This window comes from Microtus ochrogaster, unplaced genomic scaffold (assembly GCF_000317375.1).
Source record: "Microtus ochrogaster isolate Prairie Vole_2 unplaced genomic scaffold, MicOch1.0 UNK9, whole genome shotgun sequence".
In the NCBI taxonomy this organism is placed as follows: Eukaryota; Metazoa; Chordata; class Mammalia; order Rodentia; family Cricetidae; genus Microtus; species Microtus ochrogaster.
This window is the reverse complement of record NW_004949107.1, coordinates 6,849,597-6,868,859: the sequence shown is the minus strand read 5'-3', so window position 1 is coordinate 6,868,859 and position 19,263 is coordinate 6,849,597. Positions and strand designations below refer to the sequence as shown.

General features: G+C 38.4%; 1 protein-coding gene across 2 annotated transcripts in view; it reads left to right on the top strand.

Annotated features, from left to right (window-relative positions):
• Positions 1-19,263, top strand: part of Aftph (aftiphilin) — a 66,488-nt gene that overhangs the window by 31,586 nt on the left and 15,639 nt on the right. For both annotated transcript variants that reach the window (XM_013353510.2, XM_013353509.2), the window contains exons 3-6: positions 11,327-11,478; positions 14,743-14,869; positions 15,707-15,763; positions 18,888-19,010. In XM_013353510.2, the coding sequence (XP_013208964.1) occupies positions 11,327-11,478; positions 14,743-14,869; positions 15,707-15,763; positions 18,888-19,010 (459 nt within the window). The remainder of the gene's footprint in view (positions 1-11,326; positions 11,479-14,742; positions 14,870-15,706; positions 15,764-18,887; positions 19,011-19,263) is intronic.

Sequence of the window (19,263 nt, the reverse complement as noted above, 5' to 3'; positions counted from 1 at the left end):
AAGTTATCAGACCTCCTTTACTGGCATTATAGCATTGGACACCAGTAGATAAAATTCTGACAGTTGCATTGCAGAACATTCTGAGTTTTCAACTATACCCTTTATTAAAGCCCCAGTTCTTAACGTGTTTAATGGCCAGATATGCTACTGTATACCAGGCTTGGAATTAGTACATGTGGAAAATGGGATAATACAACTGAATTACATAAGCAGGTTAGTATTTAGCTAGCCAGCCACCAGTTTTCTTGTTCCATACAGTATGCCATCATCACCCTAATCTAATGCTAGAAATATTTGAACGGCACATACAAATCAGGTAAACAAATACTTTGTTGCAAAGAATGTAGTCAGATCTGGATTAAATCCATGGTTCTTAGCATATTGTTAATAAGATTAAAGATCATCATTAATGATCACAGGCTCTCTGAGCTTCGGTTTGTTTATACTATGAAATAATAACCTTTATCTGGTGGTGTTGCTTTTTTAAAATACTTTTATTTTTGATACTGTAATGTAATTACATCATTTATCTCTTCCCTTTCCATCCCCCAAACCCTTTCATATACTTCTCTGTGCCCTATTTCAAATTCGTGGTGTCTTTTTTTATTGATTATTGTTGCATACGTATATGTATATGCATACATATTCCTAAATACATAAATACAACCTTCTCAGTTTGTAGTAGTGATGGAGGAAGGTCATTGGTTGATTAAATAAAGAAGCTGCTTGACCTGATAGGTTAGAACGTAGGTGGGAGGAGCGAACGCTGGGAGGAAGAGGAAGTGAGGTCAGAGACTCGACAGCTCTCCTCTCAGGGGCAGACGCCTCAGAGAGACATGATGCTCCACTCCTGCGGGCAGAGGCGAGAGCTCTGCTCTCTGAGGCACACGCGATGAAGCTCCGACCCAGGATGGACGTAGGCTAGAATCTTCCCGGTAAGCGCACCTTGGGGTGCTACACACAGATGATTAGAAATGGGCTAGCCCAGGTGCGAGAGTTAGCCGAGAAAAGGGCTGGAGCTAAAGAGCCAAGCAGTGATTGAAAGAATGCGGTGTCTGTGTAATTATTTCGGGTAAAGCTAGCCGAGTGGCGGGAAGCAGCCCACTGCTCCAATTACTACATAGTATATTCCTTGTATGTATGTGTTCAGAGTTGACTGCTTGGTATTGGATAACCAATTGGTATACTCATCCCTGAGGACAGTTATTTCTCTCCCACTCTCAGCATTCCTTCATGGCCAGTAGGTTTTTGGTTTTTTTTTTTTAAGGGTTGAGGCCTCGTGTTATTGACCCTCCCCACCCCACCCCGCTCTAGTCCTCTTTAGCACACCTGTTGTTGTCTTTATCAGCTCTGGTTTAGGCAATCCTGTTTTAAGACTTAATGGGTGTAGCTTCTGACATTACTGGGAGACACAGTTTCACAGCAAACACCCTGATCTTCTGGCTCTTAAAATCTCTCCACCCCCCTCTTCTGTAATGTTCCCTGAACCTTAGGTGCTACAGTTCCATATCCATTGGAACTGGTCTCTAGGCTGCATTTTCATAGATTGTGGTTTTCTGTGGTGGTCTCCATCTGTTGCAAAGAGGAGTCTCCTTGATGAGGGGTAAGATAGTACAATTACCTGCATAAGTCAATGGTAGCATAGTTGGGTAGGACTGTGAGTTGCTTCCCATCTTTGAAAGTTTGTATGGTGCCTTCTGGTACCATAAAAGCCAGTACGCGGGGAGGAGGCATTTCAGGTCAGTTCCAGCTTATGGGCCTGTGGGCCCTGCATCTGAAGTGTATGGTAGACTTAATCTTCTACCTCTGGGAGACAAACAAGGACAATTGCAATAAATAGCCTGTAATAAATAGCCTGTAAGGGAGTCTCTTGGACGACTCTGACCAACAGCTCAAAGCAGGGCTTCTCATGCCTGATGTTGGCATTTTTGTTTGATGGTCTTTGTGTAGCATTGCTTGACCAGATAAGAAAATTTCATTTAAACTATATAAGTATAATTATACAAAACTCATACATTATAGACCTATTTTTAGGTAGATAGTAATATGACTAGTTCTTATTTTTTTTCAGACATCACTACTGTTATTTTGCCCTCCTCCTTCTATATTCCCCCTCCCCTTCCCTAATTAGAGCCCCTCCTTTTGCCCACCCTGATGCTCCCTCCCTGTTGTTCTCTAATCCTCCTGTCCTGGCAGTAGTATCATTTTATTTTCCTGGTTTCTGCAGTGACTGCAGGGTATGTTCTCACATCTAAAGATTTGGAGCTAGGAGCCACCAGTGACAGAGAACATGTGACATTTGTCTTTCTGGGTCTGGGTTACCTCACTCAATATGATATTTTATAGGGCCACCCATTGATCTGCGGGGTTCATGGCTTTTTTCTTTATAGCTGAGTATATGTACCACGTTTCTTTCACTGTGTCTATGTACCACGTTTTCATTATTCATTCATTGGCTGAAGGGTGTTTAGGTTGTTTCCATTTCTTAGCTATGGTAAGTAGAGCAGCAGTGAACGGCTGAGCAAGTAAATATCTGTAGAGTAGGATACTGAGTCCTTCGAGTGACTCCAAGGAGTGGTTTAGTTGGGTTATATGAGCTGTATGGTAGATTTATTTTTAGCTTTTTGAGAATTCTCCACACTGATTTATAGAATAACTAGACCAGTTTGCAAGCTGGTAGGATTTCTATTAAAAGATTTAGCACATAATACATTTTCAACATCAAACATAGCATAATACACAGAATGCATTCAGCTGTTGTTACCAGTATATATTGTAATTGGATCAACATGCCAGCCTTTGCATGTAATTTAGATAGCATACAATAAGAAACTTTTGTAAGTACAGCAGTCTTAAATCAAAATGAGTGCTCTTTAAAATCTCACATATGCACTGATTTAGTTATCCTCTTCCTAGCAGTGTTCAGGATTTAAGAATTAAAGACACAGTCTGTCCCTTCAAAGCCCCTGTAATTTTCAGGAGCTCAGCTTGAAACTACTTTTATGGTTAGACAGTGGTGGCACACACCTTTATCCCAGCACTCAGGAGACAGAGGCAGGTGGATCTCTGAGTTCGAGGCCATCAGAGTGAATTCCAGGATAGCTAGGGATACACAGAGAAACCCTGTCTCCAAAAGCAAAACAAAACAAACCCCTTCTTTCATGACAACAAATACAGTGATTTGAAGTTGAAATTCAACCTCACCACTTACTTAATATTTATGTGGCCATAGGCAAATTAATGTAACTTCTCAGTGCTCCATTTTTCTCATCTAGAACATGGATATAATATTGTTACTTCTGGAGCTGGAGAAGTGGCTCAGTAGTTTAGGAGCACTTGCCGCTTCTACAGAGGACCTAGATTTAGCTCTCAGCACCCACATCACATGGCTTATAAACACCTGTCACCCCAGGCAGCTGCATGCACTTGGTGCATAATGTATAATCACTTCAAAAATGCTTCTGTGTCTTAAATGAGCCAGTATTTGTAAAGCAAGTAGAATGATGGCACATGGCAGGTATGATTTAACTATGATTTATTAAATAAAAACTGTAATACATTACATCGGTGTCTGTGTTCAGAGAATGAATACCTTTGGTCTTCTGCTAAATTTAGTTCCTTACTTTTCTGAACTGGGTTATTGTAGACAGAATTTTCTTGTCTCCCCCATCCACTCTCAAGGAAACATACTGAGGCTTATATTATAAATGCTCAGTCAATAGCTCAGGCTTATTACTAACTAGCTCTTACATTTAAAGTTAACCCATATTCCTTATTAACACTCTGCCACATGGCAGCACCTTTATTAGCATGACATGTTCATCTCCTGTTCCTTCTGCACCTGGCTGGCAACTCTTCTGACTCCGCCCTTCCTCATCCCATCATTCTTAGTTTGACTTTCCTGACTAACTTTATCCTGTTCAGCTATTGGCCAGTCAGCTTGTTTATTAAACCAATCATGGTGATATATTTTTACAGTGTACAGAAGTATTATTCCATAGCATTTCCCCCTTTTTGTCTAATTAGGAAGGTTTTAACTTTATTAGCATAGTACAACAAAAACAGTTATCAAGTGAGAATTATATTTATAATATCCAGTCTATTTGTATTTGACAAAATTAGAAAATATTATCTATCTTATTTTGGTGAGTCTAAAGTTTTATACTTAATTTGATTTCTGTCATAACTAAGGAAAACTATAAGTTTAACTATTTAGTCTTTAATGCCATCAAAGACCCCAGAAGGATGAAATGTTTGTTAATGACAGAGACATCAGGCTACCTGGACAGTCATCCAGAGTTCCTCTGCAATGTTGGGGTATCCAACTTTGGCCCACAGGCCTAGCATATCTGACAAACTTTCTTGTGAAGGAGGGAATTTTGAAGGACTGTCCTACTTTGTCTTGGCAAAGTTTGACAGTTACCCTTTTTTTTTTTTTTTGCATCCTGCTGGTCCAGTTTAAACAGAATACTATCAACGTTTGAGGCAAGGGCAGGTTCTTTGCCCACATGACTAGCTTTTTCCATTTAAAAAAATCAAAAACCTCTATACAGAGTTTCTTCCATGCCCATCATCTTCTCTGAAGTAGATTGGTACTGTCAGGAGCAGATGTGTCTCACAATCATGAAAATCCTTAGGTTATTAATCATATTAAATGCCCATATTCTCTAGGTCTTTGAAGTGTTTGAAGATATCTACCTGTGTATGACCTTGAAAGCATACCTAACATGCCTATAAGTTTGACTATTATAGATGACTACTAGTCTGTATTTCTTAATTATACATTATATTTTTAGATTAACTGCATAAACACAATACCTTAAACAAGAGTAGAAATATACATACAGTATAACAAAATTAACTTTAAATTTGTATCAATAAGCCAAAATCCATACCAATGTAAAATATTTACGATTAATAGTTCGTTTTTAGATTAAAGTAGATTCAATAATATACCATTTTATCCTATCATTTCTATATCCCACCATTTCTTTTTAGAACAAAATCCTGGAATCTAATCTCCTTTGTTCAACTTTTTTACTGAACATTAATAATGACAACTTTTAACCACCCCTCCCCTTAAATAATAGTAAATATCTGTAACCCATCTTTTGGGAATATGGGTGTAGTTCTCTAGACTGCTTCTCTTGTTTGTGGGTGCTGTTATCTTTGGGGAAACCCTGAGAAAATTTAGGATTATGGTTAAGTCCTGACTGGAATATTCTGTGAGGCTGCATTATTTCAACCAATAACCTTGAAGCTGTTCTGAATGCAGAATTTTGAAGAGACTGTATCAGAGACATTTTGAAATGTTTTATCACATGGACCATGGATTTTTTTGTTGTTGTTGTTGGTTGGCCTCCTTGCTCTGAAAATACATAAACTTCTGGGTTTTTTTTTTTTGTTGTTGTTGTTGTTGTTGTTTTTCAAGACACGGTTTCTCGGTGTATATTTGGCTGTTCTGGAGCTTGCATTATAGACCAGACTGGCCTTGAACTCACAGAGATTCACCTGCTTCTGCCTTTTGGGTGCTGGGATTAAATGTGTGTGTCACCGCACCCGGTGTACATAAACTTTTTAAAGATATATATGTGTGTGTATATATATATATATATATATATACATACATACATATACATATACATATATCTGCATTAATAATACAAGTATAGACTTCATTGTACACAAGTCAGCCAAAGATGATTTTTGTTTTATGTTTGAGCAGGTAAAATATATATCATGTGTCATGTAGTTCTTCTAGGTTTATTTGTTTATGTTTGTAGTCAGATTTTTCAAGGAGTCTTCCTCGATCAAACCTGATTTTCCTTAACTCTGGAATGAATCCATAGCCTCTCATTTCCTGTGGAAATAAAAGCATAACCTCTCCCCCAAAGTAACATTTTTTTTTACTTAAATTTTGAAGTCAAGATATTTTTAAAATATAGAGATTGGTTTAATCTAGCAGTTTTTATAATCCAGTGTCTCTTAGCAGCCAAAAAAATTCAAAGACAACACAATAATATACAGATCATTTTACTTTAGCCATATTTTAGCACAGCACATATTTGAAAAAAGTATTCGGATAACAATTCACTCAGTTCCAAGTGCACAACAATTGCAGACATGTTTACATGAGATTCCTTACAAAGTACATCTGGTTTCTTTCATAAGAATGGGTACTGTTGACTCAGAGATAGTGCCCAAGATTTAGCGTCTAGGGGGCTTGGCTGAGGTAAAAAACACCCGTGGGTGTCAGGGTTGGCCTGGCCCTAAGATAACATAGACTCACTTAGGCTGCTATAAAGCACAATTGAACTCACACATAAGAGTGGGTTTATGGTTTCAAAACAATGCTGAAGATTTAGAGGAAAGATTTAGAATTTATGTTTAAGTAAAAACATAAATTCTGGAAGATAAGGGTAGAGCGTGTCTCACCAGAAAAGGATCACCAGGTTGTAAGACAGCGTCATTCCTAGCATTCCAGGAAGACCAGCTTCACACCTCATTCCTTTAAAGAAGTAAGCTGTATGTTTAACTTTCCTGGCTTCTTCGGTGCTTATCTGTGTGCACAAGGCTCTTTGCTGTCTACAGTGGCAGCTTACAATTATCTGTAACTTCAGTTTCAGGGGATAGGCTGTTGGATACAGCCTCCATAGGCACCAAGTATGCAGGTGGCACACACATACATACAGGCAAAACACCCGCATCAGCACTGCCATGAGGACCAGCCTCTAGCAGCTCAGGAACTGAAGGAGAGCCACGGACTAATCACTCAACTTGACATTTCTATCTGAGGGAGTAAAAGTTAACTCTCTGGGGCCAGCGAAAGGGGACAAAACTTAGCTTTCTCAGGCTGGCAAAAAAGGGAACACACACACACACACACACACACACACACACACACACACACACCTACCTACCTACCTACCTCTTTATGGTCTCTCTGTTATCTTCTCTCCAGTCTTAGTTTCTTTTCTTACCTCTATCTAGATGTATCCCTTCTGTCTCTCTTGAGTTCTTCCTTCTAACTAACTTTATATTTTCCCTTTTTATATCCAGCAGAATCTCTCAAGTGCTTTTATATCGAGCAGAATCTTTCAAGCAGTATAAAAAATTACAGTGTGGTTACAATCTATTTTTAGTGAATGATTACAATAAATACAAGTAAAAAACAGCATGTTTTCCCTATCCCTCACATGATTAAACATTTTACGTATTATAGGTGAAAAACAAGTTGTCCCAAGAACCCACATGTATTCATGTCCAAGCAACTTGTTATAGATTAACAGAGTGTAAGCAAAACAAGATATTTTTCTCGGCCAGTTCTTTTGCTGGCAGACTGCATTTTGCCATTAGAAAGAAAGGACCTATCATTTTATTATTTATCTCAAAAGGTAATCTTTTAAGAAAGCTTAGAATAATCACAAATCTAAACGTTTGTATATGAAAAACAGTCAGCTGTACTTAAAATCCTCAGGGTGCATACCCACTCATCAGTAGTTTTTTGTTTGGTTGTTTGTTTAATTTCAGGAAGCTGAGGGCAGAAATGAGTACAAGGAATAAATCATCATCAACCCATCCTAGCAAGTCAGTCAGCAATAGCCAGACTGTCATTGTTCTTGTTTGTCTTTAAATTGTTTTCCAAGATTTTTCACCACAAATCCATTAACAAAAACATCTTAACCTAACTTAAGATCTCTATTTAAAGATTTGTTTCAGCTATGTTGCACACTGAAACTCATGAGCATATCAACATTAAGATTAAAAGAACTTGAGCTAACGTAGGTAGCTTCTGGAACACAGCTGTTTTTCTTAATCATTAACTAAGCCACAGTTTATGTGTCTTCTCAAGAGAAACAAACTGTGTGACATTTCCTTGTTCTTATTTTCCATCCTCTTCAGCCCCCGCTTTATCAGGGGTTGAGGCAGCACCATATCTTGCTTTTACTAAAGACCCTCAGTCATCAAAATCCTATTTAAACTAACACTATTATTGTATAAAATCATTGCTTCAGTTAAACAGCTTAGGAGGAAAACATCTTCCTAATAATCCACAGGTAAAAATGCCCAGTAGTTAATCATATAACATGAGGGCCAGTGGGGCTCTCCCCATGCCCATTCACACCATGCCAGATACCAGAGAAAAATGGCAGCGGCAAACATGGAAAGACACAGCAGTAGCAGAGACATTCTGGGGCCCAGACTCTCGGAGCCTTGCCTATGAGGACCCATCAGGACCTTACATGCTGGTGGGCCCATCCCCTGAAGTCAGTTGCCACCTGCTGCTCCTCTGACATGGCCACTGGCAAAACAGAACTTAAATATTTTTTAAGTTACAACTTGCAAGAATTGGGGGATGCCTCCCTTATATCAAAACTAGAAGTGAATGTCATGTGATATACTCTGCTTAGAAATAGTTCATATAAATTTTAAAGTAAATCCAAATTTAATATTTTACCTGAGCAACTCTAGCCTCTGATAACTTTTTTGCTCAAACAATAATGGTAAAGAAATGGTTGTCGGGACAGCTGGTGATGGCTCTCTAATCCCAGCACTCTGAAGAAGGCAGAGAGGCAGGCGGATCTCTGTTAGTTTGAGGGTAGGTTTTCTTTTGAGCATGATATGGTTGTATTTTTGTACCTATTCTACTTGCCAAGTTTTTAAAACTTATATTTCATCACAGTTTTAACTTCATTGTGCTTTTAAAAGGAGCAGTGGTGGCACACACATCCCAGCCCTTCAGAGGACAGACTGTGCTACACAGAGAGAGCCTGTCTTGAGGGAAAAAAAAGGCAAATGTCACCACAAATTTAACTTAACCAGAATCTTTGTTGATTCTGTTAGCTGCGTTGTGTTGAGCTCTTTCCCGGTGGCTGGTGGTGTTAGCAGATACTGGTTATTTAATATTTATTTATTGCTCCAATTCATGGGTTGGCACAGAATGGCCCAGGGGACAAATCTGTCCCTTAATTCTTGCTTCCATACATAAAGTTTTACTGGAACCCACTCAGACTTGCTTGTTTAGAGATGGGTTACAAAGCTTAAAGTATTTACTATATTATTGTCTGCTGAAAACCTTGCTAACCCACATTTTGCCTCATCTAACAAAAGATTGGAAGCAAATGTATTTTATATCTAATTTTAAAGACATGTAAAACTCAGTTTTAAATATTTGATGTAGTTTATATCCTTTGTGGAGAAACGCTGAAGAAAAAGAGGTCGAAGTCATTAGGGTAATGGAATTTCCTCCCTCAAATACACTGCAGTCATTTGAGCGCTTGTTCATTGCTAACCTCAGACGCCTAAGTTACATGTAGGATTGCCCAGCCAGTTGAATTTAGGATTCGTGTTTACTTCTGGTGACAGGTTGAGTCTTTTCCCCCATCCCTTTAAAAAAGGAACAAAGATGATACAGTAAAGATTGAATTTTCTGGTAAATAAAATGTAATCCTGGGTGAGTTTTTATTTTCCTTCCCTGCACAGGAGGAAAGTGCTCATCAGGTTTCCAATTAGATAGTTATCTGATCTCTTTCAGAGGCACGTCTGTCCATTCCCCCTGTTGAAGCCAGTTAGTACTGGGTCCCCTTGACAGGCTCAAGTTTCAGGAGCCTGGGGATCTTAAGTCTACCCTTTGCTTCAGGGTTCATAATTGAAAGTGAGACTTGTTCATCTCCCATGAATCTAATGAGGGCGTCAGAGAACTTGGCAGAGTTAGCAAAGGAGTACCCTGAGACTAATTATAAGTGATAAGGCTTTTGCTCTAGTACAGCTTCCAAAAGGGAGATTTGAGCGCTTGGAAAATGTGATTATGGAAATTATGCCCTTTGTTTGTCTTTTTCCTAGTTACTGACTGCAAAAAGGAGAACTCAAGTGTTAACTTGTTTGTGTCGGTAGCCAGGAGGAATTTTGGTGTGGTATTTTTCTGTTATCAATTTCAGTAGTACATTTAATCTTCTGACAAGCTTTAAGTTATAACAGTTGTATTTCTACTAATGTTTAAATAATAAACTTTACCCAGTTTTAAAATGTCTTGTATATATATGAAACACAATTAATGGAAATAAGGTTGCATATATACAACAAATTACAGTGGTATCTCCCCTAAAAAAAAAAATCACTATTCTGAATCCAACAAATTTGAATTAATTAAAAAAAAAAACTGAAAATGCCAAGTGGATTTATCTGTTTATTTTATGGTGAAAGATACTCTAATAAATGTCCAGGCTTTATCTCAAGGTAAGTAAAGAAATGGAATTTCTAGAGGATAATGCATAATATTAAAAATGATAAAGAGATGTTGAATTTTTTTATCAGTAAAAATTGAAACACTCAGGCCAGCAGGATGGCTCAGTGGGTAAGAGTGCTTGCTGCCAAGTCTGAAGGCCCGAGTTTAATTCCTGCGATCCATGTGGTAGAAGGAAAGAACCAACCTCCAAAGGGGACCTCTCTCCTCCAGATGTACACCGTGGCCAGCAGTCCCGCCTCCACTGCTGTGCAGAAAATAAACACATGTAAAAATAGTGACTTTATTATCTTTAAGCCTGTGGAGGGGTGTGTGTTTGCATATGGGCATGGGCATGTGAGTGCAGGTGCCCAAGGAGACTGGAGTTGTGAGCGACCTGATGTAGGAACTTGGGTCCTCTAGAGAGAAGTGCTCTGAATGACTGAGCCCTCTCTCCAGCCCCACCTCCAATTTTTTTTTAGACACTTTTTTTTTTTTTTTGTATTCTGCACTTGTTGCAGCAGAGGTATTTCAAAAAAAAGCTTTCGTGGTTAAGTGTTTATGTCAAGAAAATGGTTCTGATTAGCTTTTCCAAATACCCCACCTTCCTTGGCCTGTGTGTCTCCGTGTTTACTCTGTTCACTGAGTAATGGAAAGAAGATGAGCGCTGAGTGGCTTTATTTTCCTTTGGTTTGACTTTTGGAAGATTATTCAGACTTGGAAGTAACTTTCTTACTATACAACAGAGTACTAACTTTTTCTTTGAGGAGACTCTAGCAGACTAAGATACTATATGGAAAATACAGTGGATGCTTCTTAATACTTCCCTAGTTTGTCACCTGCTGAGCACAGGTGACCGACTGTGTGGTCATTTAGAGTAGTTGTTGAAGTTGTCTCTGTCACTGTTTTCTGTACCGGAGTGGTGGTTTCCTTTATTCTTACAATAGTAGATTGTTCTGTGTGTGTATGTGTGAGTGCTGAGAGAGAGAGAGAGAGAGAGAGAGAGAGAGAGAGAGAGAGCGGGAGAGAGCGCGAGCTTGCACTAAAATTATGACATCATTAAAACTGAAGAAATGAAAGTGAACTTTTTGGGGGTTGATTCAGACAGCTTTACTCAACCGGTTGGAGAGAATTTTCGAAGCCTGTTTTCCTTCTGTATTTGTCCCTGATGCTGACGAGGAAGTTACTTCTCTGAAGCACTTGCTGGAAACAAACACCTTGCAGATAAAAACAAGAGAAGCCTTAGCTGAAAATGGGTAAGTAGTAGATAGTTTTTAGAGAACATATGACTGCTAGTTTCAGTTCTAATTTGAAAAGATCTCACAGCATTGTTTAAAATAAATAAATAAAGAAAGAAGTATATTAAATTCAACTGGGTTCTTTAAAAAAAATATTATATTTGTAGCCTAATCATGCACTATAAGACTAGAAAAATATCCCTGTTTCTCTACTTTTATATATGTTTCTTTTGAAGTTTTTAAATTAACATTCTAATCAGCCAATGTTATATTACCTCCTGACTACCTAGTGTGATAAATGAGCTGGTTTTTGTTTTAGGCAATATCTGACTATATAGCCATAAAAAGCCACACACAACACACACACACACACACACACACACACACACACGTACCAAGCGACACTCAAGCTCAAGGACCTCCTACTTCAGTCTCCCAAGGGCTGAGATTACCCACCTGACATCTGTGAAAATGTGTCACCACACTTGGCTTAATTAAAAATGTAGATCTTGGCCGGGTGATGGTGGTGCACGCCTTTAATCCCAGCACTCGGGAGGCAGAGGCAGGCGGATCTCTGCGAGTTCGAGGCCAGCTTGGTCTACAAAGGGAGTTCCAGGACAGGCTCCAAAGCTACAGAGAAGCCCTGTCTCGAGAAACCAAAAAAAAAAAAAAAAAAAAAAATGTAGATCTTCTGTTTTTTGTTTTCATCTTCTCAGGATACTTACATCACAGCTTTTGGTTTATTTTTTTAACTGTCATTTTCTTTTTAACTGTGTAAATACTATGTAGTGCTAAGTAAGCCCTTGTTTTCTTTTATACACTATCTTCCTAAACTTTATGCAAGATGGGCATTCCCAAACTGGAAATCCAAACTTTGAGGTGCTGTGAAACCCAGCCCTAGGGAACTGCGGGTGTGGATCAGCTGTAGATCGTTGGCCTAGCCTGCTTGTATAAGGTCCCAGGTTTGGTCTCCAGCACTGAAAAAGGTTGATTTTTGTTTTAATCCACAAATTTTTGAGCATTGACATGGTGTTCAAAAAGTTTGTGATTTTGAATGTTTCAGATTTTAGATGCCCAACTGGAAAAAATCTACCCAGATATTCCAAAACCTACCAGTCTGAAGCCTAAAACACACCTGCTCTCAAGCACCTCACATAGGCTGTCCTTTATCTTCTACCCTGAGCCCTAACAGCCTATTCTTACAATTTTACTTGATCAGGTTTTACTTGTGATTAAATTTGTCAGGCTGTCATCTCCTGCTTCACCCTCCACCAACTGCCTTGTTCCTATTTAGAATGGTTCAGCCTAGGCCTCCTTATACCTGTCATCTTAAGACTTCCCCTTTATCCAATTTGGTATAACCTGTTAGGGAAAATGCACACAGACAAAGTTTACTGTATTCTTTTAGTACAAATTTATACGTTGTTGCTGATCTGAAATTTCACAATGAAATCTCTTTTTTTCGATGAAGTCTCTTGATGGAGTCCTTTCACTCATCGTGGTGATGGCTTGTTCTTCAGTAATGAGCACTCTTTTTATGGTTTGACCTTTATGGTTACCATCTCCTCTTTGCCTCTATTTTCCTTTCCTAGAATTCCTATTAATTATTTGATGTTAGGGTGTCTAAATTTATTTTCTGGTTTTAATTTCAAAGTTACTTCTATTTTGGGGCTTTTTATAATTTATTATTCATTCTCTGCCTCTGGAAGCAACCTTTCCCTTCTCAAATATTCCCTCTTCCATTTAATTAAGTCACTTGTAACTTGTCTGTGTCTCATTGTAGCCTCAGTATTTCTGTTACAGACTTTCAGAAAGAGCACAAATACACCATACAATAACTTACCTCATAAAAGACCAAAAAAGTGGTCATTGCTGGCCTAATAATAGGATCCAAGTAGTAAAAGACATCTACTGAGAGCTGAAGGCTGTAACTAAACAAATGATAGTGCATTGACCTAACTAAGTGTTATGTAGCCACTGGCAAAGCCAGAGCAATCCCTCCCTGTCCAAAGAGAATGTGTTCCAAGATCCCTGAAGGTGCCTAAAATATCGAGTAGTGGCAATCTCCATACCTGCTGTGGCTGTGTTTTTTTTTCTATATGTTCACAAAGCCTCATTTATAGATTAAAAATAGTAAGAAATTATAAATAGTAACTAAGGGTAGAAGATCATACAGTGATCAGAGTTATATGACTTGATCTCAGCATACCTTACTATACTGTGATATGAGATGAGATATGAGGCAGATACTTATAATAGCACCTAATAAATTAATGTATTATTCTTACTAGAATTTTCTTTTTAATATTTTTAATATTTTCATAACATAGTTGATCATAGTTGATGCTACTGTGCGTATGCAGGTCAGAAAATACAATCAGAAAAAGAAATAGAAAATTGCATATTGTATAACTATATAGAGAGAGAAAGACCTGAAGAACAGTTAGGTTGTAGCATACAAATCCAGCACTCTAGAGGCTGAGGCAAGAGGAGCCATAGGCCAGGTCTACCAGAGCCTGTCTTAAGCCACAAAAAGGAGAAAATGCAATAATTGGGAAACTCTATTAAAATGGTGAGTGCCGGGTGATTTTTTTTTTTCTTTTAAATACTAATTTTTCGAAACAATATCTCATGTATCACAGGCTAGCTAGCCTGGAACTTCCTCTGTAGCCAAGGATGACTTTGACTTTGTGATCTTTCTCCTGCGTGCTGCTGGGGATGCAGACCTGCACCACGATGCCAGGTTTTCTCAGTGCTGCAGATGGAAGCCAGGGATCTGGGCATGCACTGCAGCACCCCAATTATGCTGTACCCCAGCACTTAAATGTCTTTCTTCTACAATAAAAAGAACAAGCTAGAACTGGAGAGATGGCTCAGCAGTTTAGAGCACTTCACTCTTGCAGAGGACCTAGTTTTAGTCCCTGGCACCAACATGGTAGCTCACAGCTTTCCATAACTCCAGTTCCGGAGATCTGGTACCCTCTTCTAGCCTCTGAACATATGAGGCACAAATGTGTACACATATACACATGCAGACAAAATACTCATATTAAATAAATAAATAAATTTTTTAAAGGAACAAGCAATTCCTGAACTGTATTCCTTCATAAAAGTTTGACTTAACCTTTCTAATTACTGTTAGTGCTGACTTTTGGTTGCACTGAGATAACAGTTGATGCAAGATTAATTGCAATGCATAGTATACCGTCAATGTATTGAAGGTGAAGTTTATGGTGAAAGCGCTCGAGTAACCTGTTGTTGGCTTTATTGTGGCCTTTACAGTGAACTGCTGGATGTATGGACGGAACTGCAGGATATTCATGATGCACATGGCTTGAGATACCAGTGGGGTGGCTCCCATAGCAACAAGAAGCTTTTGTGTTCCTTGGGAATAGACACTCGAAACATTGTGAGTTTGTCAGAATCTTGGAAAACCCTTTAATCAACCTGTGTATTTTTTAAATTTACTATTCAGTTTAAGCTGTGATTATCCAGCTCTACAGAGAAATGGTGGCTTGAATGTTCTCTTATTTTGAACGTGGCAATTTTAAGACACTAATGTTCCTCTAAAGTCAGTGGTCTTTTTTTTTCTTTTAGATTGATTGATTGTGTATACAGTATTCTGTCTGCTTGCATGACTGCACTTCAGAAGATCTCATTATAGATGGTTGTGAGCTATCATGTGGTTGCTGGGAATTGAACTTAGGACCTCTGAAAGAGCTGCTAGTGCTCTTAACCACTAAGCCACCTCTCCAGCCCAAGTCAGTGGTTTTCAACCTTCTAACACTGTGGCCCTTTAATACAGTTCCTCATGTTGCAGTGAGCTCCAATCATAAAATTAGTTTTGTTGCTGCTTCATAACTCTAATTTTGCTACTGTTATGCATCATAATGTAGATATCTGATATGCAGATTGTCTGATAGGCGACCCCTCTGAAAGGGTTGTTTGACCGCAAAGGGGTTGCAGCTCATAGGTTAAGAACCACTGCTCTAAGTATTTTTTTTTTTAGAAAAGTTTGGTTTTTCCTTAACTGTAAAATGAAAAATTCTATTGGGTTACATATATACACACATTTATATATGTGCACACATGTAGTGTGTGTGTCTGTATGAGCCCGTAGGAAAACTTAACTTTATTCTGTTCATCATTCACAGTATAATAAAAACATTGTAAGCATATTAGAAGCATTTTCAAGACATACAAATCATTCTCTAAATACATGTTCTTTCTCCTAATACAAACATAGCTGTTCACTGGCAATAAGAAGCAGCCTGTTATAGTACCCATGTATGCAGCAGGATTGGTAAGTACAGAATATCTGTGCATATATTCATCTTTATCATGTTTAATTTTTAAATCATTTTATAGCATGACAAAAAGGTTTGTTTTGAAATACGGTCTTTGTATGTAGACGTGGCTGACATAGAATTCTTTATGTAGAACAGTCCGGCCTTGACTTAGAGATTCACCTGTCTGACTTTGCCTCCTGAGTGCTTAAAATTAAAGATATGCGTCACCACACTTGCCAGAAAGTGGTGGTGGTGGTGGTTTGGGTTGGTTTGGTTTTGGTTTTTTTCTTCTTGTTGTTTCGTTTTGTTGTTGTTTGTTTGTTGTTGTTTTTTTGAGGGGGTGGTTTGTTTTTCCAGCAGGATTTCTCAGTGTTGTCAGCCTTGGCTGTCCAGGAACTCACTGTGTAGACCAGGCTAGCCTTGAACTCACAGAGATCTGCACGCCTCTGCCTCCTGAATGCTGGGATTAAAGGCATGTACCACCATTACCTACACCGGCACGGTGCTGACTCTGGTCTCACCCTCGTGAGGCAGTACTGAATCTGAGCCATCTCCCCAGCCTGTATTTTCTAAACTTTTAAAAAGAAAAAAGAAAAAGAAAGTGCCTAGAACCTTTGAGATATGTTTTAAATTCATTATTAATTTTAAATAAAACAACATTGAGGCTATGGATGTCCAAAAGAGCTTGAAAATACCAAATTATAGTACATGAAAACGAGCCACGACCTTAGTTAGAGTTTCCATTAATGTTTTAATATTTTTAATGTGTTAATTGTATTTCAGATATGCTAGGTAGTTCTGGCAAATGGGCATTTTTCATTTTATTCTTTAGCAAGATTCAGTCACATTTTGAAGCTTTTCGTGGAGTGAGTACACATGTGTGAGCAGTGCGCATGTGGGTGCAGGAGAACAGAGTCCTGCTCTTCACTCTCTGCAGAGTCCAGCAGCACGCCTGTGTCCAGCACTCACAATGCATGAACAGCCTCACCCACCTTTTTAGGGGGGTCTTCAGGCCTGCACAGCAAGCATTTAGAGCCAGCTTCTCAGTTACATTTTACAGTTTGATGTTTGTGGTTTGTGGGTGAATTATTGCTAAATGAAAATGTCCTATTTGTTAAACTAAAAATGTCATGTTGGGCTGGAGAGATGGCTCAGTGGTTAAGAGCATTGCCTGCTCTTCCAAAGGTCCTGAGTTCAATTCCTGGCAACCACATGGTGGCTCACAACCATCTGTAATGAGGTCTGGTGCCCTCTTCTGGCCTGCAGACATACACACAGACAGAAAATTGTATACATAATTAATTAATAAATAAATAAATATTTAAAAAAGAAAAATGTCATGTTATTATAAGGAATAAACTGAATTTAAGGGAAAATAATGTAAACACTAAAGAAACCTGGGTGTGGTGGAGCAGACCTAGAATCCCAGCACTGAAGCGGTGGATGCAGGAGTAGTTCAGAATCATCCTTTCTCACGGCTTAGTTCAAGACTAGCCTGAGCTACATGAGACCTTGTCTCAATGAAAGAAAAAGTAAAAAATCATAAAACAGTCTAAATTCTACCATGTTTATGTGCATATAAGTGCAACTTGACTTTTTTTAATCCACATTTTATTATTTTTTTTTTTGTGAATAGGCTCTAATTTTATTGGTACTGAAGTAGAACATTGTGATTTATTTTTACAGTTTGTTGTGGAATTTTCTGTGCCCAAGCTTTCTTATCAGTTTGTATGCTTTTCTCTTCTAGGCAAATAAAGTCCAGAACATTTCTTTAATTTATTGGTTATCTGGATTTCTTTTTTCAAACAGTAGTACTCCAGAGGTGTTGGTGTAGTCCCTTGATCTGAGTAGGAACTAGGAATTCCTCTTTTGGACAGTTTGGTCATCTTGCCGGCAGTGGCCTGCTTTATTCACATGTCATATTAGCGTATTGGCTCCGCGTCCTGGGAGGAGTTGGCAGCTAAGGCTTACACTTCATTTTTTACTTTATTGCCTATAATAGTAAAAATATCCTATTTTAAGCCCCATGCTAAAATTTATTTAGTGAATATAAATAGATCTTCCCACTTCTGTGTCTGTGGTTTGTAGGTGTGGGTTGTCAGGTACATGTTGTACGTCTCTGTCCATGTTTCCCTGCATGGGTAAGCAAGTGTCACTGTGCCAACCTTTTATCACCTGAGTAAACATTGAACTAGTAAGGGTCCTCATGCTTGCAAGGCCAGTACTTTACCCAGGGGTATTTTTAATACCAAAATTGAATTGTACCTGATTTTTCCCCCTGTGGTGCCTTTTATATGGAGGAGTACACCTGAAACAATTATTTAAGTTTCTGGTTCTCCACCTTCCTCAAAAATTTTTGTAAGATTTAAGACACAGATATCTCTGGTCTGGGTGTGCTGGCGCACACCTTTAATTCTAGGGAGGCAGAGGCAGGTGATCCTCTGAGTTCAAGGCCAGCCTGCCTAATCTACAGATTTAAGATTTTACTCTCTGTTTTAGAGGTACACAGAGTAAATTTTGTCTTGCAAAACCAAAAGAATCCAGACAGTAGTGGCTCGTGCATTTAATCCCAGGAGGCAGAGGCAGGTGCATTTCTCTGAGTTCGAGGCCAGCCTGGTCTACATAGTGAGTTCCAGGACAAGCAGGGCTGCACGGAGAAACCCTGTCTTTAACTCCTCCACACACAAAAGTGTGTTTGAATTGTTTCAGATCAGTGGAGTAAACAGTGTTTTCCCTCTCTGAAATGGCAGCCTCTGTGCTTTCTTTTCCAGTACAAAGATCTAAGTACCAAGACACCAGCTCAGGTTTAAATATGTTAAAGTCTTACTAACAGACATTGTGCTTTCAACATACCACATGTAAAAAGATTGCCTTTTTGTGTCATATTGGTATCTTAAACATCATTAAATAAAATCTTATTTAAATGGAGGATTTGACTTCAAAAAATTTATTCTAAAATATATATATATAGTACTTTGGAAATAAAATCTTATTTAAATGGAAGATTTGACTTCAAAAAATTTATTCTAAAATATATATATATAGTACTTTGGAAATAATCTTTTTTCTTTTAAATTGCCATTATTATAAACTTTGTATTGATCCTTCTCCAATTAATGATGAGTTTACCTTTTTCAGGGTATGTTAGAGCCCACCAAGGAACCATTGAAACCACTGTCTGCTGCAGAAAAAATTGCTTCTATTGGTCAGACAACCATTATGACACCAGAAATGAACACATGTACATCTGATCCATTCCAGGTAAAAATACTTGTATGTGTTGTAAGCGTGTATAAGGACACATAATTACACATACTGGTTTATTTTCTTTAATATATCTTTTATCGTTATATTTGTAAAACTTTACAGTAGATGTGTTTTGATTGTTAATTAACACTCTTAGAATACAATGGACAAATTATCTGTAATTTTCAAAAATAAAAAGATAGCCAGGCAGTGGTGGCGCACGCCTTTAATCCCAGCACTTGGGAGGCAGAGGCAGGTGGATCTCTGT